We start from the raw sequence: 22,847 nt of genomic DNA, 5'->3' as shown, positions 1-22,847 counted from the left end.
TAGTCAATCCCAGAGCTTCTCTGAGTATCATCTGTGTGCCACTGGAGGACATTACCTTCTGACAGAGACGTCTGCCATCAGGAAAATGGAAGTGAGAGCAGCTTGGCTTTGCCTGGGGTGGATTATCCCATAGGCAAGATAAGCACAGTGCTTACCTTGCTTACCAGATCACCTGTAGTGAAGAATTTCACATTTTTTTTACCACATCAAGGATCGTGCTGCTAGATATGGCTGGCATCTGTCTCCGAGCCCCACAGCCCCTTCCTACAGGATCAAAGCCTCTTTTCACATTTACATTTCTTGACGGGGTGGGTGACCCAGTAAGCAAGGTAAGCACAGACTTACTTTTGCTTACTTACTAATCTGTAGTGAACAGTTTCACTACAGATGATCTGGAAAGCACTTGTCTATTGGATAATCCACCCTGGTGGTGCCTAAATAGTTCAGCTCACGGCTGCAGCCCCTGTGATGGGCATGGAGTGTCAGCCTTTCTGCAATGTCTGTCCTCCCACTCTGCTCCTGCTCCCACCTCCCCCGGCCCTAGACTTAGGGAACCTCCTCCGTGTGCCACCAGCGTGAGACAGGCTACGTTTGGGTCTCTGGCCTTTCATGTGTCAGCACTGCCTTTAGTAACTGAATGAGACATTTTATACAGCTCAAATCATTCATTGGTTTTTAGACAAAGCTGATTCAATCTAGGTAATGAGAGTATTTAGGAAAGGTATATTTAAGCTTTAAGCAAGGTTAATTGTTCCACCCTAGCTAATAACTTAGTCGTCTTTATATTCAGTAGCATACAAAAAAAAAAGAGAGAGATTAAAAATGGAAAGACTAAACTGGTGGTCTTTGCTCAGTTGTCAAGTTTACGCAGGTTTTTTCTTTATCTTTTCCATTAACTGACTGTTTAGATCAATATTTAGGTACGCATACATACAAACCAATTTGCCTCACTGCAGGTTCTTTGCTGGTAATATTATGCTACCATTAAGTGATTCTAATTTTGTTCTTTGTATCAGTGATAGTAATTCTCCACCTTAGAGCACGTTGGGGAGATACATGGGAAAATGACCCATGTGATTTTGCACCTGTCCAGGAGAGTGTACCCAGTGCTAACGCCCTCACCGTTTATCTTCTAGTGTGGCGGCACACATCAGGCCCTTATGCATCAGGCTTGTATGGGACCTGCTCTACGGTCATGCCCTGTTTCTGTCCCACAGAACCTCTCTAAAACAAAGACCATGTAATGAGTTTCGAATTCCGGCATGCCGTTTAAAAAATACTCAACACAATTATGAAAAGGCCTCAGAATTCTACATCCCAGCCCTACAGGGATAATGGGTTTTTTTAGATACTTCCTTAGTTTTCATTCCTGTCCCACCCCTGCATAAAGACAGAGAAAAAGAGGACTTGTCATATCAGCACCTGTTACTTTTTCCTGCCTCAGCTGCTATGGTTGTGCAGCCGACCACCAACTAAAGCGCATACTGACTTTTAGTAAATCAGTCTTATTATTTTGAGAGAACTGGATTATAGATAGGGATCATTTTAATGGAACCTGTGTTTGTTAATCAAAATGTTCTTTTAAAGTTAACTCCCAGTACTCGTATAAACATTTTTTTCATGGGTGTTATTACACTTTGCTGCACAAGCCCTGTGTCTTCTTCCTCCAAAGGTTGCGAACCTCTAGTCCTCAAACGCGCTGCCCTCGCCACCCCTGTTGTGATTTCACTCCACACTCCACAGGCTAGTTTAGGGCGTCCTCTAGGAGTCTGGCCCTTACTGGTTGGTGGGTGGGGAATAGGGATGGCAGCTGCATTTATTGCATTCATTTGGAAAACATTTATTGTGTCCCCACTGTGCTCCGGCCCTGGTAGTGCAGTCATTAAGAGCTCAGCTGCTAACCAAAAGGTCAGCAGTTGGAATCTACCAGCCGCTCCTTGGAAATCCTATGGGGCAGTTCTACTCTATTCTGTAGGGTCCCTTGGAATCGACTTGACGACAACGGTTTTGGACTGTGCTCCAGGGAACAGCTAGGTGCTGGTGATACTGCAGCGGCCTAAGCCAGTCCTCCGATTCCTGCCCTGTGGGTTTGCACTCTAGTGAAGAAGACACACCAAACCAAATAGTCACACAGATCTTGCAGAGAGAAACCAAAGTGATTTCTATGAAGAAAAGACAAGGTATTATGAGAGCATGTAAGGAGGCATCTGGTTAGCCTTAGGGATCTGGGAAAGGTTCCCCAAGAAAATGACTTTGAACCCTGAGTCAGGTGCCTGTATTAGCTTCCTGTTGCTGCTGTAACAAGTTAGCGCAGCCTTGGTGCTTTAAAACACCATACACTTACTCTCTCACTGTTCTGAAGGCCAGAAGTCCGAGACTGGCTTTAATGTTCTGAAATCAAGGAGTCTCTTTGGAGGCAATAGGGGAGAATCCCTTTGACTCAGGGCTTCAGACTCGTTCAGGTTCGAATCTCTGCTGAGAGTTTGCATTTCCACCCCCGATATACTGAATCAGAATCTACAGTTTAACAAGACCCACATGTGATTCTTCTGTGTAATGAATTTGGAGAACTACTGCTCTGCTAGTGGTTCTCAGAGTTGGTCCCTAACCATTGCCTGGGAACTGGTTAGAATTGCACACTCTCCGCAGGGCTTGGAACCGGAAGGAACAGGTTCAAGCCTGCTCTCCTTGCCTTTCCCAGCTTCTGGAGCTGCACCCATGCACTCCTTGATTCCTGGCCCCTTCCTCTACCTTCAAAGCCAGCAGCATAGCACCTTGCTTCAGTGTCACCTTGCCTCCTGCCTCTGCCTCCCTTGTATAAAGAGGACACTGTGATTGCACTGAGGGCCCACTCGGGTAAGCGCACATAGGCTCCCCACCCCGGGATCCTTACATTACCCATATGGCAGAGTCTCTCAGGATATAAGGTGACATTCATAGGTTCCAAGAATTAAGACCTGGACATCTTTGGGGGCCGTTATTCCACCACCCCAGGGCTTAAAGAACATTCCAAGCCAGGGAAACAGTGTGTGTGAAGGCCCGAGGAGGAATAGGCGTGGCACATTCCGAAGCAGCCCTGGTGGCGAGTGAAGGTGGCTGGAGCTGCTTCGGGGAGGTAGGCAGAGGGGGGTGACGCAGGGCCAGGGGCTCCCTATGAAGGGGGTTGACATTTACCGGAAGAAGACTGAGAAGTTACTGAAGGGCTTCGAGCAAGGCAATGACTGTCGGGTCAGTGTTTTTCACAGAAGAATCACAGCTTGTGTGGAGAGCAGATCGGGGGCCCAAGAGTAGATGCTGAGGGCTGATTAGAGACTTTGCAGCAGTCCTGAGAGGTAATGGGTGGCTGCATGGACTAGTGTAGAAGAGTGGAAATGCAGTGGGCGGATTTTTCCAGTTTTTGCTTGTTTTTTTTTCCTGAGCTCAGGCCCTCAAGGAGGGATGATGGCAGGGGTCGATTAACCAGCAAGCGAGGTACCTACGGGCTTTCAGTAATAGGTATGCATGGGTTTAATTATGTTTACTTAGAAATTTGTAGTGCACAATTTGGTGAAACCCTTGTGAAACTGTGCACTACAAGATTAGTAAGTAAGCACAAGTAAGCCCATGTGTACCTTGCTTATTGGGTAATCCGTCCCTGGATGATGGCAAGACATAATCTGGGACCAGATGGCTATCTCTGGAATAGTTCTTGGGGTACTTTTGTCTAAGATGCCACCATTCATCTTTGATAGTTACCTAAAACATGATGTAACATTCATGAGCAGATTGAAGATTACCAAAACCCTGAAAACATGGGGAGTTTTTCTGAAGAAAATGAAATCATTCAGTCACTCCCACTGGCTAAGTGGGAGAGTTGACGCTCTTATAAAATCTAAATTCACATTAGCTAACGGTTTCACATCCTGTGAAGTCTGCTTTAGCAGGGATGCGTTCGTTCAAAGAGCAGAGCTGAGTTAACAGGCTTGAGTGACCATCCTTTCCCGTTATATTTGCTGGGTCCTCTCTGCGGAGGTGCTCATGAAGAGGTCAGTGACAGGGTCCACAGTCATGCCCCCGAAGTGGATAATGGGTTAGTTGACTGTAACTGTGAGGCTGATTTGTGTTAATACTAACTCGGAAGTGGCACCTATGTACCTGTACATACTGTATCTGCATATTTAATGCTCATTACTGCACGTTCAGGATAGAAATCAGGACAGACTTACCAAGAATTGCTGGAAGAAGTGGGGCTGCCAGTTAGTTCATGGTGGGAAACCCAGTTGCCCAGAACTAACAGAGGTCCTGTGGTGGAATGATTAATATTTTTTTTATTAATATTCTTTATCAGACATGCGACCGCCTCAAACAGTCAGCCAGTGGGACCAAGCGCCGTGTGTTCATCATTGAGACCATGGGCGGCTACTGCGGTTACCTGGCCAACATGGGGGGCCTTGCGGCCGGAGCGGACGCAGCTTATATTTTTGAAGAGCCGTTTGATATCAGAGACCTACAGGTATGTGATGCTAATCCGACCTCTAGAACTCATTAAGTGCTGCTCTCTTGTATTCGAGGTTTTTTTCATGTGTGTGTGTGCGTGTGTGAGGGGATGGAGATAATGTAAAATAAACCAACTTTTGTGCATTTCCAATTATCCATCTGGTTGAATCCCAGTGAAATTTACTGATGCATATCCTTTGGCATTAGGAACTCTCGAAGAGTGAAGAGCAGTGAGCTAGGATTGTGTGAATTTACGTGTCTCAGGGCACCTTTTATTCTTTTCACCCAGGCTTATAACTTTTTTTTTTTGTCTATTTAATAAACTCTTTTGTCTATCAGATAAGTAATGTCTTTCTTACATAAGTAATAAGCCATGTGGAGATATTTGCTTGTTTAATGGAACCTTTAAATATCTGATACTTTTAAATAGTTGATGTGGGTAACTGTATAGTTTCTCTTGGTGCAGTGGTTCAGAGCTCGGCTGCTAACCAGAAGGTCAGCAGTTCAAATCCACCAGCTGCTACTTGGAAACTCTATGGGGGCAGTTCTACTCTGTCGTATAGGGTTGCTGTGAGTCAGAATCAAACCCTTAGGCTTTTTGAAATATTTAAAACAGTCCCAGACTTCTGGTGTCTTTGTGGGTCTCTGGCTGGGAAGATTTGCAGTAGTTGGAAAACATCCTCTGCCGGAATACTGTGTAACCTGCCAGAGGGAAGCAGCCACTTTCCATTATAAACGCTAACTGCAATTAGGGAGTGAATACGAGACACCAGCGGTGGTGGCTAGAGCTGCTGTGTTGTAGGGGAAGAAGATATAAACATGTTGCCAATCAAAAATAAAACAGAAGCCAGACCTAGCTCTTGGCAATCCCTGCAACATGCTTCTTTTAAATCTTAGAGTTGCTGATGCCTTTGCGGGACCTGTTTTCTTCTAAAATGACAGTAGGAGGACTGAGACTTCCCAGAGTCCTCTAGCATTTTTAGGTTGAGGGCTAATTCAGCTGCACCATCTTTTGACTGAGTTGTGCTTTCTGGGCCCACCTCACTGGCCCAGTTCATGGTGACCAGAGCCTCCGCCACCTTGCCAAGCAGGAGGAGGGAAGACCCCAGGATATTGAGGGCACCCAAGTCTCCACCCAAAGCAAGTAAAGGAGGAGTGGGTGTTTAGGAGGGCTAGCAGGGCGTTACTTCAACCTGCGTCATCCTTACCCTTAACCAGTAGGTAGTCTTGATTGGGAGTAAGGAGACCTCGAGTCGCTACCAGTATTTTCCAATTCCGTCCTCGCTCTTGTGCCAGGTGACTCAGAGTGCCATCCTTCGACTCAGGTTTGCATCACATAAAGTTGGTAAATTAGTGAGCCCTGTCCAAGAGGCAGGAGTTAGCAATAAAATATAACTTGAGCTATTGCCTTTTCAGAAGTTATGGTTTTACGATACCTGTTTCTGAACCAAATGAATCAAGTAAAGAGATACTTAGTTTTTTACTTATTATTTCTAACATGGAAACTTGCACTATTGAATTTCTTCACAATGTTGAATTCAACGTTTCCACTTAAAAGATGTCTACCAGCACTTAACATAGCTCTTGGCACATAAGTAGATGTTTAATGAATGTAACTATTACTGAGATTTGATTATATGTTCGCACCTCCATTTTTTAAAAGGTAAGTTATCAGAAAATTTCCTCATTTTTGTAGTACTCCTAACAAACTGAAATAGGATAATTTGTGCATAAAATTCTGTAAGTTTTCCCCAGTCAGAAAATGTTCATTAGGTAGTTATATGAAATTCTCTCTAAGGTAGGTTGGCAGGTAATTATTTTCCTATGAGAGCTCAGAGATAGAAAATGTTGTCATGAAAATATACCCAGGAATAAGAAATATGTAAACATTAGGCAAGTGCACAGAATAAATATATTGATGTTGTAAGAGGGAAGTTTGTTTTTGGAAAGCAGTTTTCATGGCTGTTGTGGGTTCCATTGACCAAATCAATACACCCAACAATGTAGCTTCCCTGCTCCTGTCATATGTATCACATCACCTTGTTTCCTTATCATTACGAGCACGTTTATCCTACCCGATACATTCTTATTAGTTTCTTGTCTTCTCCCACGAAAATGTGAGAGCAGCTGCTTTCTCTGTCTTATTTACTTACAATCACACAGGACGTGGCACACCAAACCAAAAAGCACACCCGTCGCTATTGAGTCGATTCCAACTCATAGCGACCTTGTAGGACAGAGTAGAGCTGTCCCATAGGGTTTCCAAGGTGCGGCTGGTCACTTCGACTGTTGACCTCTTGGTTAGCAGCTGAGTTCAGGCACTTAAAGTTTATTTTCTGATTTTCTGCTCTTTTCTAGTCCAACGTGGAACACTTGACAGAGAAAATGAAGACCACCATTCAGAGGGGTCTTGTGCTCAGGTAATGGGAAAATATTTCTAATTTTATTTTAATTTTAGGCCTAGATTGTTCGTCTATTTTAGGATGTGAAATCTAAGAGCCACTCCTTTGCTACTGATTCTTCTTATGACTCCTGGGGGGCGGGGGGGAAGCTTTAAAGCAGAGTAATTGTGCAGTGTATTAAAACTTGCATGTATCTAAAGAATTAAAGGGTGATTTTTTTTTTTAGGAAATCTCCAAATCATTTCTTTAATTAAGCCTCCAGTCTTTAGAAAAGAAGAAGAAAGTACGCAGAGCCACCTGAGGGGCAGACGAGGGCAGAGGGCCCCGTGACTGTCAGAAAGCCGGTGGCCTTTCCACCGGAGCCGAGCAAGCGGTGCCCCCAGGCAGTCAGCAGAACCACTGGGGGAAATGTTATCAAAAAACCCTAAGCTGTGTTCTTTGGTGAATAAATGACTACTTCTCTTTCATTTTAGAAACGAGAACTGCAATGAAAATTATACCACTGACTTCATTTGCCAGCTTTATTCAGAAGAAGGAAAAGGAGTGTTCGATTGCAGAAAGAATGTGCTGGGCCACATGCAGCAGGTAGGGTGATGTTGTTGGTAACTGCTGCCAAGCCGGCAGGACTCAACGGCGACCCGTGCACAACGGGATCAGACGGTTGTGATCCATACGGTTTTCATTGGCTGATTTTTGGAAGTAGATTGCCAGGCCTTTCTTCTCAGTCCATTTTAGTCTGGATGCTCACTGACACCTGTTCAGCATCATAGCAACACACAAGCCCCCATGGGAAGCAAACCCAGTTCTCCCACATGGAAGGCGAGAATCTCCCACTGAACCATCACTGCCCCCCACGCCGGCATTAGCTCTCATGTAACCCACCTGTGGCACTACAAAGCAGAAAATGAAGCAGTTTTTATGTAACTTTTTTAAGACTGATATCTTAGCCATTTTGAAAAAAGTGTGTGTTTATAAGTTATCCTAAAATGATTAAAAACAACATTTGAACTACACTACGGCTCCACGTAGAAGTCATATCAAGTATCACTAGGTTTAGGAATTCTGTGGTTTGCGACATTTGGATGTATGAGCATTTTGAGGAAAGCTATCAACGTTCACGTAAAGAAGGGCACCAGTTAACTGGAAAATGTATTCAAATTAAATACTTCATTAAGTTTAATATTGAAGTTTAATAATAAATTTAAATTGGAATATCAGACAAATGATTCCTATTTACAACTTACTCTAAATCACAATGATTTGGAAAGAATCTTAGAGACGATGGTAGGGTCCACCCTCGTTTTATGGTTTACAGGTGTTCCTAAAATCACATAGCTGGGCAGAGGTGGACTTGGGGGTAATGAGTCCTAGTCCTCATTTGCCAGCCTATTGTCTTTCTCTTGTTACCTCTCCATCCTTCTGCATTATAGAACTTCTGACCTAGGGTTTGTTAGTTAACTTTAAAGGGCCCAGGAATCCCCCGACATTAAATGACGGAATGGTAGGGGTATGCATATTTTTCATCCGTTTGAGTTCACAATGTTACCAGATTCTTGAAAGAAATTGTGGACTGCCTCCCCAGAAGAGATTAAGAAATCTTGATATAATATTCTAAAATAATAAAGATTTTAGCAGACCTACCTGGTTGATTACAATCTCCTGTGTCTTGACAGGGATTAAAAAGCACTGTGATAGTGGCCTAATAGGCTGAGGCCAGGCCACAGGGTTTTGTTTTTTTCTTTTCGGTTTTTTTTTTGGGGGGGGGGTCCCAACTATATACAAGGAGATAGTTATGCCAAAAAAAAAATCATGTTTTCAAATTTGAAGCTCTTAAAAATATGTGAATTTTGTTAATAAAAATTTTTAAACTAACGTGGTTTTAATGTATTTATTTTTTTCCTAATAAATGGTTTGGTAAGCATTGTTGTGTAACTAATATTTTAATAACTTTTAACCATCAACAGGGTGGAGCACCTTCTCCATTTGACAGAAACTTTGGAACAAAACTGTCTTCCAGAGCTGTGCAGTGGATTACAACAAAACTGAAGGAATCCCAGGGAACAGGTACAAAGTCATGGCAGAGTGTAGACTCAGTTGAGACTGAAGCTGGCACCCTTAGAAATACCTGTATTTTATGAAATAGGATATTTGTTCCTTTGTTTTAATTCAGCATTGAACTGTGCATGATAAAATTGTGTTACTCTTGCTAGTCTCAGAGTGTTGCTATTTATGACTTTCAAGGTAATAATTAAGATATATTTTAGTAAGTCTCTCCCCCAAAACAAAAACCCATTGCTGTCAAGTTGATTCCGACCCATTGCAACCCTGTGTGTCACAGGGTAGAGCTGCTCCATAGGACTCTATTGGCTGTGATCTTTACTGGAGCAGATCACCAGGCCTTTCTCCATGATGCCGCTGGGTGGGTCTGAATGCCAACCTTTAGGTTAGTAGATGAGCACAAACTGTTTGCACCCACCCAAGGACCTTCATTAGTATGATGAAGTGCTTTATTCTTGCTTATTAGTGATGGCAGATACTCAAATAATTGAGTAACATTTTTATTAATAGGTAGAAAGTCACTGTGCACATATTGCACTCTATTAGTGAGATGGTAAAATGTGATTTTTATATTGTTTTTTGGCTACGTGAGACGCTTTCTTTGAACTGGCTTTAAGACACATGGACATATTCATTGATTCAATACTACAATTTTTATACAGAACAGCAGCAACATAAGATCAGGTGTCTTGTCTATCTCCTCTGTCAAAACCTCAGCGTGTCCCTCTCCCACAGTATGTATTCTACTCCCGACCCACCAGAAGTTTCCATTAACCTGAGTATTGTGTGAATCATCCCCGTTTTCCTTTGGGGTTTTATTATTCATGACTAAATCTAGTTTTTCAAGTTTGTTTCTGTTCTTTATATGAGTAGAAGCCTGCGTGTTTTCTCTGTGACTTGCTCTTTGTGTAGGTGAGGTTTTTGAGATGCATCCACATGATGCATGTGGTCGTGGTTCATCAGATACTACCCCACAGCTTAGGTCTGCCACCTTCAGCCATTCCTGTGATACTGAGCCTGGAGTGCTTCCCAGCGTCATGTTAACACAGACAGTGCTGCTGTGCGCATGTCCCCTGGGCATGGTGTCCACATACCGCGTGTCCCTTCCACCTACACCATGACCATGCATGGGTTCAGCTTTACTAGTTTTCCAAACTGGTTTGACCTTTTGCATGCAGACCTTCAGGTGTGAGATTTCCTGTTACCCACAGCTAGCTAATACCCGATACAGGCCGACTTTAATTATTGCCTACTGGGTGGGTGCAAAATAGTCTCGTTGTGGCTTTAAAATGCTCAACTTGATAATTAATGAAGGAAATGCAACATTTGACATCCTTATTTAATGTTCTTGTTTCCTCTGTGAAACTGTCCAAGTATTTGACCTCTTATTCTGTTACTATTTTACAGGAAATTTTTATACTTTTTATTACTTTGCAGGAATTTATTTTATATGTATACATACACACATGCATTTTTTACTCTGAGCATTTTGTCGATCACATGTCACAAATGTTTTTCTTCCACTTCGCAGCATCTCTTTTCATTTTCTGGAAGGTGTCCTTTTATGAATTCCCCTCCCTCCACTCCAGGGTGGTTAGTAAGAATCTGAGTCTTTAATCTCCCCAAGGTGATTTTGTTCCCTAACATTAGCAAACCTTCTTTCTTCTCTCCTCACCTTTCCTTCTTTCATATGCCATTTTATCTGCCCATTCAGTATGATGTATCATTAGTGCTTATACCATTTTTTTTTTTCCACTTCCGTAGGAAAAAAGTTTGTAACTGATGACTCAGTCTGTGTGCTGGGAATAAGCAAGAGAAACCTTGTTTTTCAACCAGTGGCCGACCTAAGGAAGGACACAGATTTCGAGTAAGTAAATAAATTAAACATCCTACATCTTACTGCTGTTAGGATAAGGGCAGGCATGAAGCATAGAGGGACTGCACTATATGAGCTATTTTAAGTAACTCATTTAGTATTTTAAGTAACACGTTCACTTTTCTGAAACTAAGTTAAAAAATGTTAGACCTTTAGGCAGAATTTTAAGAAATATAAACAGAATGGTTTCCATTAGCCTGTGGGAATTGCTTGATCACACAGACTTTATTTAACTGGCTCCAGCATGTTCTCTGTGACCGAGCACGAACCAGTACGTGCTAGCCGCAGTAACAGGACAGTCAGAAGTTGTCTCAGGGCAACAGGTGTAATCACTCCTGCTGTTGGCTCCCTTCACAGGCACAGAATTCCCAAAGAACAGTGGTGGTTGAAACTGCGGCCTGTAATGAAAATTTTGGCTAAGTACAAAGCAAGCTATGACGTTTCTGATTCGGGCCAGCTGGAACATGTGCATCTCCGTCCTCATGAGGAATCTGCAGGGATTTAAACACCCACATTTATCCTGGCTCCAAAGCTGTACTGGATGTCTAGATGCTTCAGATGTTTTTGAGACATTTAAGTTATTTATCAGCACTTTATGCAAGTATTGTTGGCCAAGTACTGTTGACATTAATACCTATTTAGAGAGCACCAGTCACCAATATCATCCACATTCTGATAGGATCAAATAAAACGTTGCATAGCCTGCACCCACTTCATCGCCAGTTGTCCACTGCACTTTGTACTTTGTGTCATGTTTTAAAGTGTGTGTATCTAGTGTTATTAGACATTTGGCTAAAGCTCCAACCAAACACATGAAAAGATGCTTGGCATCATTAGCCATCAGAGGGCTGCAAATCAAACCTACAGTGAGGTACCCTTTCACTCTCACTGAGACAGTAAGGTAAAGAAAATAACAAAGTAACAAATGTTGGCGAGGATGTGGGAAAACTGGAACCTTCCACCCATCGCTGGTAGGAATGTAAAATGGTACAGCCATTGTGGGAAACAGTGCAGACGTTCCTAAAAAACCTAAAAATAGAACTACCATGTGACCCAGCAATTCCACTGCTAGGTATATACTCAAAAGACTTGAAAGCAGAGACTCAAACAGAGACTTGTACACCAGTGTTCACTGCAGTACGATTCACAATAGCCAAAAGGTGGAAACAACCTAAATGGCCATCACCAGATGAATGGATAAACAAAATGTACATACATACAATGCAAGACTACCCAGCCAGTAGGAGAAAAGTCTTGATACATGCTACATTATGGCTGGAGCTTGAAGACATTATACTGAGAGAAATAAGCCAACCACAAAGGACAAATATGGTGTCACCTCATATAAAAAGACAAGGCAAATGTATAGAGATCAAAGCTTATCAGTGGTTGCCACGGGTGGGAGGGAGGAGGAAAGGGGATTAATGGTATGGGAAAATTCCATGGATTAAGGGTAGGGTTGCACAGCCGATTACTGTAATTGCTGTCAATAAGTTGTACACCTGTAAAAAGCTCAGTTGGCAAAAGTTGTGTGATGTATTTACAAAGACAGACCAAAAAATTAAAAAAAAAAAAAAAAAGTAGCTGCTGAGGCTGCTTATGTTCAACCTAACGCCTCGTGGGATTTAGTTCCTTGGGTTGGAGGTTTAGGGTCATGTTCTGTAGTGCCTGGAGTCTTAAAAGCAAGCGGCCATCCCAGGCACAACCATTGGTCTCTATCTACCTAGGGCAACGAAGGAAGGAAAGTCAGGAATAGGAGCACATGGAATGTGTGGCCAATTGTCTCCATGAACAAATGCCTCCTTTTCCCTGAAAGCAGAACTGGATGGTGCCCAGCTACCATTACTGAACATTTTGATCAAAGATTCCATAGAAAAATCCTGATCAAAAGGGGCAAATACAGAACAGAATTTCAAATTTTCATGGACTCTAGACTTTTTAGAGCCATGGAGGGTGGATGAACCCCTTGAAACTATTATCCTGAGATAGTCTTTAAACCTTAGGTCAAAAATACCTCCTGAAGTCTTCTTAAAACCAAACAATAGTTTAGCTTAACTAGTAAAAAAAAAAAAAGTCTGCCTTGAGCTTATGCTCTTTTAAGAACTATCTATGTGGGATCAAATTGACAACAGCAGCTTGAAAGGTTAGATAGGAGCCTTAGGGGGCAGTGAGTTTATGTTAATGAGGGAGAAACAACTCAAAAAAGGAGGGTGCGAATGGTTGCACAACTTAATGTAATCAGTGTCACCAAATGGTACATTTAGAAACTGTTGAATTGGTGTATGTTTTGATATGTATGTTCTCAACAACAACAAAATAAAATTTAGAAGAAGAAAAAAAAAAAAAAAAACCCTGTGGAGCACAGTTTGACACACATGGGGTTGCCATCAGTCGGGGCTGATGGCAACTGTTTTTCAGTCCCATACTAAGAGTTAATACGCTGAAAAGATACTAGATCAGGAAAAGGGATATTTGGCCCTGGCTCTGTCACGAATGGAGCTAGGCTATTTAATTCCAGCCTCACTTTCTCCTTTTAAAGTTATATAAGGGGAATTCAAAAATAAAAAACATGAACATATGCCTTAAGAATAATGGAATCTCATACACTTTTGGTTTCAATCCTAGTTGTCACACCAGGGAATTTTTAAAAAGAATTTCTAATACCCAGGCATTCTTCCAGACCACTTCACACTCTGGTGGTGGGACCTGGATTAAGCTCTCCAGTGGAGTCTAACATGCTGCCAGAGCTATTCACTGTTAATTCTCTTTTAGATTTAGGCTACCTCAAGATTGGAGGCAGAGAGATTATATTCTAGTCTACAGGTACAAAAATTGCTGGGTGCCCGAGTCATTTCCAACTCATGGTGACCCCGTGTACAACAGAACAAAACGTGCGCCATCCTGCATCATCCTCACAATTGCTGCTCTGTTTGAACCCACTGCCGCAACATTACAGACAGGGAAAAGCAGCTGGATGACAGCCACATTTCACTGAGGGCAGTTTAGAGGAAAATAACCTGAGCAGGCGGGTCTTAGTTTCTGTAATTAAAAATATTTTGCCTATTTTCTCCAGTCTATACTCTTAGATCTAGTCTCCAAAAATTCCACCCATCTTTATACCAGAAATGAAAAAAAAAAAGGGGAGGAGGGGGCTATTACATATAGAAAAGGTAGATGATCAAGAATATGTTTTGTTTAGGAAATCTGGGGACAAAATGGTAGAGGCAGAGCTAGGACTGGGAAGTTTCCTTCTGTCTGAAAAGCCTAATTTATGTAACACAAGAAACAGATCTCTTAAGTAATGAAAAATTAGGAAAAGTTTATGTTAAACATACTTAGTTCTCTAAAGATGGCAGTGTAAACACGAGTTTGTTCCGCAGTCGCCTATCAGGCTGCCCTGCTGAACTCCTATCTGTTACAAAGACTTCCCCAAAGGTCCTTGGTGTGATCACAGATGTTTATAAATCAAGGGAGGGCTCTGGAATGGCTTTGTTCATTCGTTTTATTCATTCATTTTTTAATAAAGGCCCTAAAAATACTATTTTAGCAAAATGTCATTTAAAATTATGAATAAAAGCACAGGTAGGTCAGAGTTTCCTTTTACTTTTAAACTTTGAAATGACATGTTCTAGGGTTAAGGGAAAATAAGCATTTATGTCATCAGTAAGTTTTAAAATTATCTGTGCATCTTTGGCATTTAATACATGATTAATTATTTCAGTTAAATTACTTTTTCATGGTTACAACGTTTTCTCCTTCTGTAAGAAGAAAGAGTTTAGGTCTGACCTGCCAGTCAGCACACTTGGCAAAATTTTAAGAACAGTATGCGATCAAGATTTTTAAAAGACCAATAACATTTCTGAACTTTCAGAATTAAATTTAGCTCACAGGCTTAGTTATCTTATTATCCATGATGGATCTTTAGCAATTTTTGCATTCTCTGGTCCAAGTATAGCCAACCCATGTGTGCACTTCCCAGTTCCAAGGTACCTGGAAAGAAGAAAGATGATACATTAGTCCTGTTTCCTACATGAAGAATTTTTGTTCCTCGCTGAGTATACTGAGCCACGCCCTGATACTCACTTATTGCTCACATCGATAAGTCTGTCATGACTGACGGCAAAGAGCTGTTCCCTGTGTGCCTGCTTCATCTCATCTGAGAGTCCATACAAGAAATGGTCCACACCTGAAGGTAACGAAGGTACACATGAGCTGCTCCAGTGATGGCATATGGCAGCAAACTCGTGCCAACATCTGGGTTGGGATACTGACACTGTCACATGTACACTTCTGTGCATAGTCCAACAAGAGGGAAATATTTACACGGTCTATAAGTTGAAATCAAGCTTCACCTCCTCTTAGTCCATCTTTACCCCATCTCAGAGCCTCACCGACTCCTCATTACTGACTTGGAATTAGGATGAGTAAGGGTCATGTAAAGTTGATACAGTTTTAAGCAAACATGACTTTACAGAGTAATGTGGCTGTTATACGTGCCATGTCAAAATGCTCTCCTTCAACCCTAACTAGCAAGTTATGTTACCTTGGGTAAGTCCCTTAACCTCTCAGACTTGGATCATTTAGGCTCTAAGATGATATGATTCAATTTTTTTTAAATGGCAAATACCAAGATGTCCGTGCCTGGATGTGTCTAAACTATGTCAAGGAGTATAGTTTCAAGGTCAATGTTTAGGGTGTCAAATAGGAAAGTCATAAAGGAAAAGGATAGGGAGATGGGGAAAAAAACTCAAGTAGTTTATCAAAAATGATGGTGTTGCTGCTTCTGGTCCACATGTGCGGAGAAGCAAATCTTTGGGAAAAATAACTTGGAAAACTTAGTTGTGTGAAATTCTGTCTGGTAATATGATTTATCAACTTTCTCTTCATTATTTACTCAAGATACCTTTGTCTGAAGGAGCAACAGGGGCATCTACAGCAGAGAACACGGAAAGTTTGGCTTCATCAATGTCTTGCTGTGTGAATTTTCCAGATTTAGCCCAGTCAACAGCTTTCCCAAAAGCCTGGAGAGTTTCTATTGAGTTTGGATCCCTAGACAATCCAAAAAGTTAAATTTTCAAACATTTTACCAGTGGGAAATAAATCACAATCAGGTGTTATCTTAACAGTCCCTCATCATTTTCTGTTCATTAGGGCTCTATTTTACTGCTTCACAGTCCAAAGACCCCCACTGATAAAAACCAATTCCTGTCAGTAGAAATTCAAATCTGACCTCATCAATCATTCAGCATATTGTCCCTCTACCTAGAGACGTAGTCTGTCTGTCCAGCTGAGTCACCAGATTATTTAAATGCAACTGTGTCATTATGATTTCAATAGGACTGGAAGTCAGGTGGATGAAGGAAAGCCTGGATTCCAGTGAAATTCAGGGAAGGCACATGGGTTGTTACGAGTCGGTATTGACTCAATGGCACACAACACATAAAGTTAAGAAGGGGTTAAATGAAAACCATGTTTCACTTCCGCAAGATGTACCCAGAATAATCTAGAAATTATGTATAGTTGGGCCAATTTTTGAGATACTTCACTTTGTCTAAATGCAAAGAGAGCTCCCATAGCCCCTTATTCCTATTAATATAGTATAAATATGTCTTATTGTAGAGACTGACAAAAGGGGTCATACTTTGCTTATATCCTTATCTAAAAGCAAAGTTCCTAGCACAAATCGATTCACCAGCTACTATGGTCAAGAGCAGAGGGAGAACTGCATCAGGGTGGAAGAAAACAATCCATCCCTTTGCTTAAGAGTGTGAAAATACATTTTTCAGAAAGAAGGATCACAGAAAATAATTACTCTAAATAAAAAAGGAATAGTCTTGTGGCTATGAAAACAGAACAATACCCACATAGGCCTCTACAATTAAAACTAGCCCAGAAAGCTCTGAGAATGTCTTCTACTTAAATATGCTAGACATCCAACTAGGATTTATGTAAGGTAAAATGTTTCATGTCACATACCACTGTCCCCAAAACCTAACAGCAGAAAGGACATTGCTGGCTGTGGTTAAGTGTTGAAGAATTGAAAAAAGAAAAAAAAAAGAGTGGAAATACTCTTTTTCTAAATTCACCCCAATATATAAGTAATGACACTCTGAAAATTAGTAGAGCAGATGACTAGAAGCAAATTGTACACATGTGTACGTAACTGGAGGAAAAACCTACCTATAAGAGTAAAGAGTGAATATTCCATTGTGGCTGAGTTTAGCACCTCCACCGTAGGCACCACCTTTTTCTCGAATTTCTGTATGTAAGAATTTAGCAGTCATCAAACGTGCAAGGACCTTTAGACTGAAATTAATGATTAAAAAATGCAAGTTAAGAAACATGACTGATAGGTTAAGTATTATATAAAGTAATCCAAAGAAAAGGAGAGAATGCAGTTAAGCAAAAACAAAAACAAAATCAAGTTGTAAAGTAAGGTATACCTTATGGTCTCATTGTTTTAATTAACTGAAACAACAAAAAACTAAGAGAAAAAAAGTGAAGAATAATTTTCAAATTGTTTCCTTGGATTTCAGGGGTTGGTAGGTAGGAGTTGGGGTTGGAGGAAGGGAGGTGAAGAGGGATTATAAACTTTTTCTTAAACATTTCTGAACCGTATATTTAGCTTGTTACAATATACATGTACTACACGCATTTTTGGAGCTCTGGTGGTACAGTGGTTAAGAGCTTGGCTGCTAACCAAAAGGTTGGCAGTTCGAATCCACCAACTGCTCCTTAGAAACCCTATGGGGCAGTTCTGCTCTGTCCTATAGGGTCACTATGAGTTGGAATCGACTCAGCAGCAACAGGTTTTTATATGCATTTTAAAAGTATGATACAGTAAAAAATGAGGCAGTTATTGCTAAGGCAAATGTGTGATCATACATTTTATACTGCTCCCTATCAAAATGTGGGGAAGGGGGAGGAAATTAAATCTCTTGAACTGATTTTTATAGGTATCCCTCCCTACAGAAAGTAGACTTCTGTAAACGAAGCATATTTTCTGCTGACTTCCACTGTGAATGGCAGTATCTGATCCTCTGGAAGAGAAAAGGGATGGCTCTAGAAAGCATCTCCCTGTGGCAGAAGACAGAACAGAGCCATATTCCAAGACTGCTGGACAAGTAAGGGATGGCTAGGGAACATTCAGCAGGAAGGACACAGGTTTGCTGTGCCTGTGCCAAGCACTGGGTTCCCAAATCACATGACCTGCTGACTGACCTTGTTCTAAAATGGATAAAGAGAATGAACAGGCCAGATGAGAAATCAAAGGAATGAATATAAGCCTGTTCACAAGGACCATCTGAGTCGGTTTGCAGAAACATGGGGTACGGAGATCACAAGGATTCACCTGATGGTGTGTTTGGTTTTCAGTGACATATCGATCAGCTGGAAATTAATAAAGTAGGAATGTCAACCCTTGAGATCAGGTGCCTGTGAAGAATGCTGCTTCAGACTTGCCAGCAAAGACGTAATTTTTATCCTTCATGTATATATTTTTCTTTATAAATCTCTATTATCTGTTACTTAAGAAATACATGTCCACTGTTGAAAAATTACACAGTACAAAAAAAAAAAAAAAAGGAAAATATCTCTAACCCCACTACCCACAAGATAACGCCTGTAACATTTTAGTGTTTTAAATTTATATTTTTCTACTCAATAGTAAACTTCCTTTCCCTTGTCTCATGGCTTGGATTCATATTTCTTGGGTGCGATACACTCCTTTCTCAGTTTAATCCCTCATCTGGGCGAGGCACTTTCTCAGACAGTGTGCACAGGACGTTGCATGTTTTGGGACATTGCATTTCCACAATGATCTTTACCCTACTCTTACACTTTTATGGCTTCAGTTGTCCAGAACTCTAGGGTGGAAATGATTTTCCTTTAGAATTTTGAAAGCACTGATTTATCTTCTTCTATTATCCAGTTTTGATATTCAGAAGACTAATACCATTCAGATTCTATAAGTGACCTATTTTTGTTCTGAAAACTTATAAAGTGTTTCCTTTATCGATGATGCCCTGAAATTTCTCAATGGTGTACCTGGATGTGGGTCTTTTTCTTCATTTTTCATGCTGGATACTTCATGAGCCCTTTCAGTCTAGAAGCTCATGCATGCCTTTAGTTCTGGCAAATTTTCTGGTACTTTTTCTTTGCTAATTAATTTACCCCTCCTCATTTTTTCCCATTCTTTCTTTCTGGAATTCTTATTATTGGTTACTGTATATCTGAACTGGCCCTCCATTTGCCCTCTGCTTTTCTCCATTTTCCATTTTTTTTTTCCTACCTTCTCGGAAAGGAAATTTTCTCAACTTTACCTGTCCAACCTGCTGTCAAAGATTTTTCTTTTAATTATCAGGCTTTTGGATTTCTTATTCTCTGAATGTTCCTTTTCTACACTATCTTGTTCTTATTTCAGGAATGTGTTAGCTTCTCTTATCTCTCCATGAATGTTTTACACAAATAAATATACACATTCACATAATAAGATATTGTTTTTGATCCCTGCAACAGAAAGGACATTGCAATGCCTATTTCCTAATACTTCCCTTTTCCTTCTGGTGCATTCTGACTTTGCACCTCACCTTTAATGCTTTCCTAAAATGGCTGGCAGTCCCTGGCAATGTATTCATAGTTAAGAGCCGGGCACTGCAATTCCATGAGAAACTGCATAAACTTAAGAACTGCTAGGTCTCTTGATGGGTACTGAGGTATGAGGTAAGGGCACAGCCTTTTAACTAGGGAGTACCGAAAGGTCTGTCTCTAGGTCTTCTCCCCTGGTCTGGCCAGTTTCCCTGGAGAGGAATGAGCAAGTATAAGCCTGACAGCCACAATTCTGGGAGCCAGTCTGAGGAAGGGGCTGGAAGGGTCTCACTATTCAGGCTGCACATTTCACAGAAGGCTCCTATTTCCACTAACACACCTAACTCCTGTTACTCAATCCCGAGCCTCTTCTCTGAGTTTCATAGGTGTGGGAGAGGAGGCCTGGGCTTCTAGGGATTCCTTATAGCAACCTTCCCGTAAGTCCTCCATTTCCAGCCCACCCTTCATTCTGCTTTCCCATCTTTCATTTGTCTCCAATTCCTGTGCTTTTACACTCTGCAGTCAGACTGGCTTTTTTCTTCTTGTCTTCTCCCTTTGCAGCTTCTTACTGGGAGAGAGAAAGCTCTTACCACATGCCCATCCACTTTCAACCTTTAGAAATTTTTCTGTACTCTTGCATACTTCCTGTCATCTCTTTTCCCAATGTTTTTTCCTTGTGGCTTCATGCCTTTTTTATTCCTTTATTTTAATTTTAGTGGGGTTATTGCAGAGTTCAAATTTAAGCACGGGGGTTCAATCTGACACGTTTAATGGAAATCTATATAAGCAATCTTTACCCGTAAGTGAGGGGAGTAAGTTGGGCACTTTAAAAGGACTTTGTGTTTAGGTTCTGGATATCTGTTTTGCATACAGGACTGCTCAGAGGGATATAAATTGTTTGGAAAAATAACTAGTTACAAAGTTAGGTAGTTTGTTCATAAAGATTTTATTTTTTAAAGAATATCCAGGTACCCAGCCATAACTGATGACTGCCCTGACAGGGAACACAACAGAGAACCCCTGAGGGAACAGGAGAGCAGTGGGATGCAGACCCCAAATTCTCATAAAAAGACCAGACTTAATGGTCAGACTGGGACTAGAAAGATGCCAGAGGCCATGGTCCCCAGACCTTCTGTTAGCCTAAGACAGGAACCATTCCCAAAGCCAACTCTTCAGACAGGGATTAGACTGGAATATAGGATGGAAAATGATACTGGTGAAGAACGAGCTTCTTGGATCAAGTAGACACATGAGACTATGTTGGCATCTCCTGTCTGGAGGGGAGATGGGAGGGCAAAGGGGGCTAGAAGCTACCCGAATGGACGTGAGGAGAGAGAGTGGAGGGAAGAGCTGTGCTATCTCATTAGAGGGAGAGCAATTATGAGTGTATAGCAAGGTGTATGTAAACTTTTGTATGAGAGACTGACCTGAATTGTAAACTTTCACTTAAAGCACAATAAAAATTAATTAAAAAAAAAAAAAAGACTCCAGAATCTGTATTTCAACTTTTCTATATGCGAGCTCTTTTGGATTGGATACAGCCTAGGAACCTAGACTCTGTAAATGTTAAGAGCAACATCACAAGAGCACCCGAGTTCAAAATTTAAAGTAAATACAGAAAAATTTTTGTTAAGCAATACATACCTTATTATGTTCTAATGTGCCAGATAAGCTGTGCAGAGATCCCAGAGTGCAGCATGACCTAGGGACCTCAGAGTCAATATTTCACCTTTGCATTTCCTACCTGGCATGATCTGGGTCTACGTAAGGAGCGGTTCTCACACATTCACCAACATAATTCACCGGGAACGGAAGCAGAAAATGTGTCTTCATCTGACATGGTTTGAAAGTGGGTTCCTGAGGAATAAAGGGGCCTCATTCAAGTCAGGCTGCATTACCACAATACAGTCCACAGATACTAACATTTTTACATCATATATTTCAATTTACTATTTCCTACAAGAAGGCACTGATGATTATGTCATTCCACACAACTTTTCACTTTAACACTAACACGAACTATTCCAATCCTGACACAATGCTTTACAATGCGTTATTCTATCAGAAACCTTTCATTTCACATCATTTACACCCATAGTTGTTGGTGTGGTCTCATTTTTCCCCAGGAATATATTACACTGCTATGATACTGCTACACCTGTGACAAACTAAACCAAATGCCACAATTACCAAAGCTGAGTAAGAAGAAAGAGGTCACAATGCTTAAGTGAAGTTGAACTAAATTAACATGGGGAGTTACAGTAAAGGCACACTACAAACAATGAGAACATGTGGAGTAACGAATGTCCCTGAACACCAGGAAAAGCTTACTCAAGAAGAGGGCATTAGCTCAGCTTTGTTCTAAGAAAGAAAGGCCCCAGGTGGCAGTGACAGAGACAGGTAATGAACCAGCAATGCTAAGGGCATGACTCAACCCCAGCAATGGCGTAGAGAAAAATTCATAATCAATCAGCCTTTAGAAACACGGTTACGAGCATTCAGGTAGGTCTATTCTGAAGTTACACTAAATTGTAGTAACTTACTGTGATTAACTTTCTTGTGATCTGTGAGCCATTAACATGTATACTTCCACTAGATCCATTATATGCGGGTTTCTGAAAATAAATATTTCCAAGATAAATTAGAAAAATCTAAAACTCACTTGAAATAGTTAAGGAGGTACATTTTATGAAATTCACAGAGCTAATAACAAGTGTTAGAGTTGACTAAAGTTCTTGTACATCACAAAGGCAAGAATTTAAGTGTTTTCTTCCCTTCCTTTGCATTTTCTAGTTATAAAATTGCCTGTGGAACAAGAGGATATATAAAATAAACGGGCTACAGTCAGAGGCAGGCGCAAAGAAACTGTAAGCCCCCTTGTACACTCTCTGTTCATAAAATTGGCTAATGAGACAGAATGGGAAGGCAGGCACACCCACCTATAAATGGAATAAGGGATATAGGAATACAAATATAGAAGATATTAGAAATAACTCCTCGGAAAAATTTAGAGACTGTCAGCCTGTACATTGTAAGAAACTATAGTGAGGAGATAAATGAGAAGTAAGGCTTCTCTACTGATAAAAAAAAAAAAAAAAAGGCAAACCAAACCCATTGCCGTCAAATTGATTCCGACTCACAGCAACCCTACAGGACAGAGCAGAACTGCCCCATAGGGTTTCCGAAGAGTGGCTGATAGATTCAAACTGCCCAGCTTTTGGTTAGCAGCCACTAGGCCACCAGGGCTCCTGTCTAATGATACTCATGTTAAAGAATTAGATTAAAACCCACTTGACAAGTTAATCAACTTGATGAGACTTCTACTTGATACAATTATCCTACAGAGAAAGCCATGACATACTGAGTCATGGGGAGAATGCATTTTATCCACTTTGTGTCTTCTGAGGCCTTACAAACAGAAGTGAGACAGGCTCCGTAAGTCACTGTTT

At 41.1% G+C, this 22,847-nt stretch overlaps 2 protein-coding genes across 3 annotated transcripts in view; one reads left to right on the top strand and one right to left on the bottom strand.

Annotated features, from left to right (window-relative positions):
- Positions 1–11,528, top strand: part of PFKP (phosphofructokinase, platelet) — a 73,269-nt gene extending 61,741 nt beyond the window's left edge. The window contains exons 17-22 of the mRNA XM_049881655.1: positions 4,328–4,492; positions 6,835–6,896; positions 7,352–7,463; positions 8,843–8,942; positions 10,701–10,803; positions 11,170–11,528. Coding sequence (XP_049737612.1) covers positions 4,328–4,492; positions 6,835–6,896; positions 7,352–7,463; positions 8,843–8,942; positions 10,701–10,803; positions 11,170–11,317 — 690 coding nt within the window. The 3' untranslated portion in view covers positions 11,318–11,528. The remainder of the gene's footprint in view (positions 1–4,327; positions 4,493–6,834; positions 6,897–7,351; positions 7,464–8,842; positions 8,943–10,700; positions 10,804–11,169) is intronic.
- Positions 11,529–14,215: 2,687 nt separating this feature from the next.
- The window catches only part of PITRM1 (pitrilysin metallopeptidase 1), a 58,938-nt gene continuing 50,306 nt past the window's right edge, over positions 14,216–22,847 (bottom strand). The window contains exons 22-27 of one of the 2 annotated variants that reach the window (XM_049881653.1): positions 21,942–22,013; positions 21,143–21,255; positions 16,993–17,118; positions 15,716–15,861; positions 14,896–14,998; positions 14,216–14,802 (exon numbers count right to left, since the gene is read on the bottom strand). In XM_049881653.1, the coding sequence (XP_049737610.1) occupies positions 14,709–14,802; positions 14,896–14,998; positions 15,716–15,861; positions 16,993–17,118; positions 21,143–21,255; positions 21,942–22,013 (654 nt within the window). In that variant the 3' untranslated portion in view covers positions 14,216–14,708. The remainder of the gene's footprint in view (positions 14,803–14,895; positions 14,999–15,715; positions 15,862–16,992; positions 17,119–21,142; positions 21,256–21,941; positions 22,014–22,847) is intronic. The other variant, XM_049881654.1, reaches the window with a different exon arrangement.

Source organism: Elephas maximus, chromosome 4 (genome assembly GCF_024166365.1).
Source record: "Elephas maximus indicus isolate mEleMax1 chromosome 4, mEleMax1 primary haplotype, whole genome shotgun sequence".
Taxonomy (NCBI): Eukaryota; Metazoa; Chordata; class Mammalia; order Proboscidea; family Elephantidae; genus Elephas; species Elephas maximus.
The sequence above is the reverse complement of the archived record's forward strand: the minus strand, read 5'-3'. Positions and strand labels throughout refer to the sequence as shown.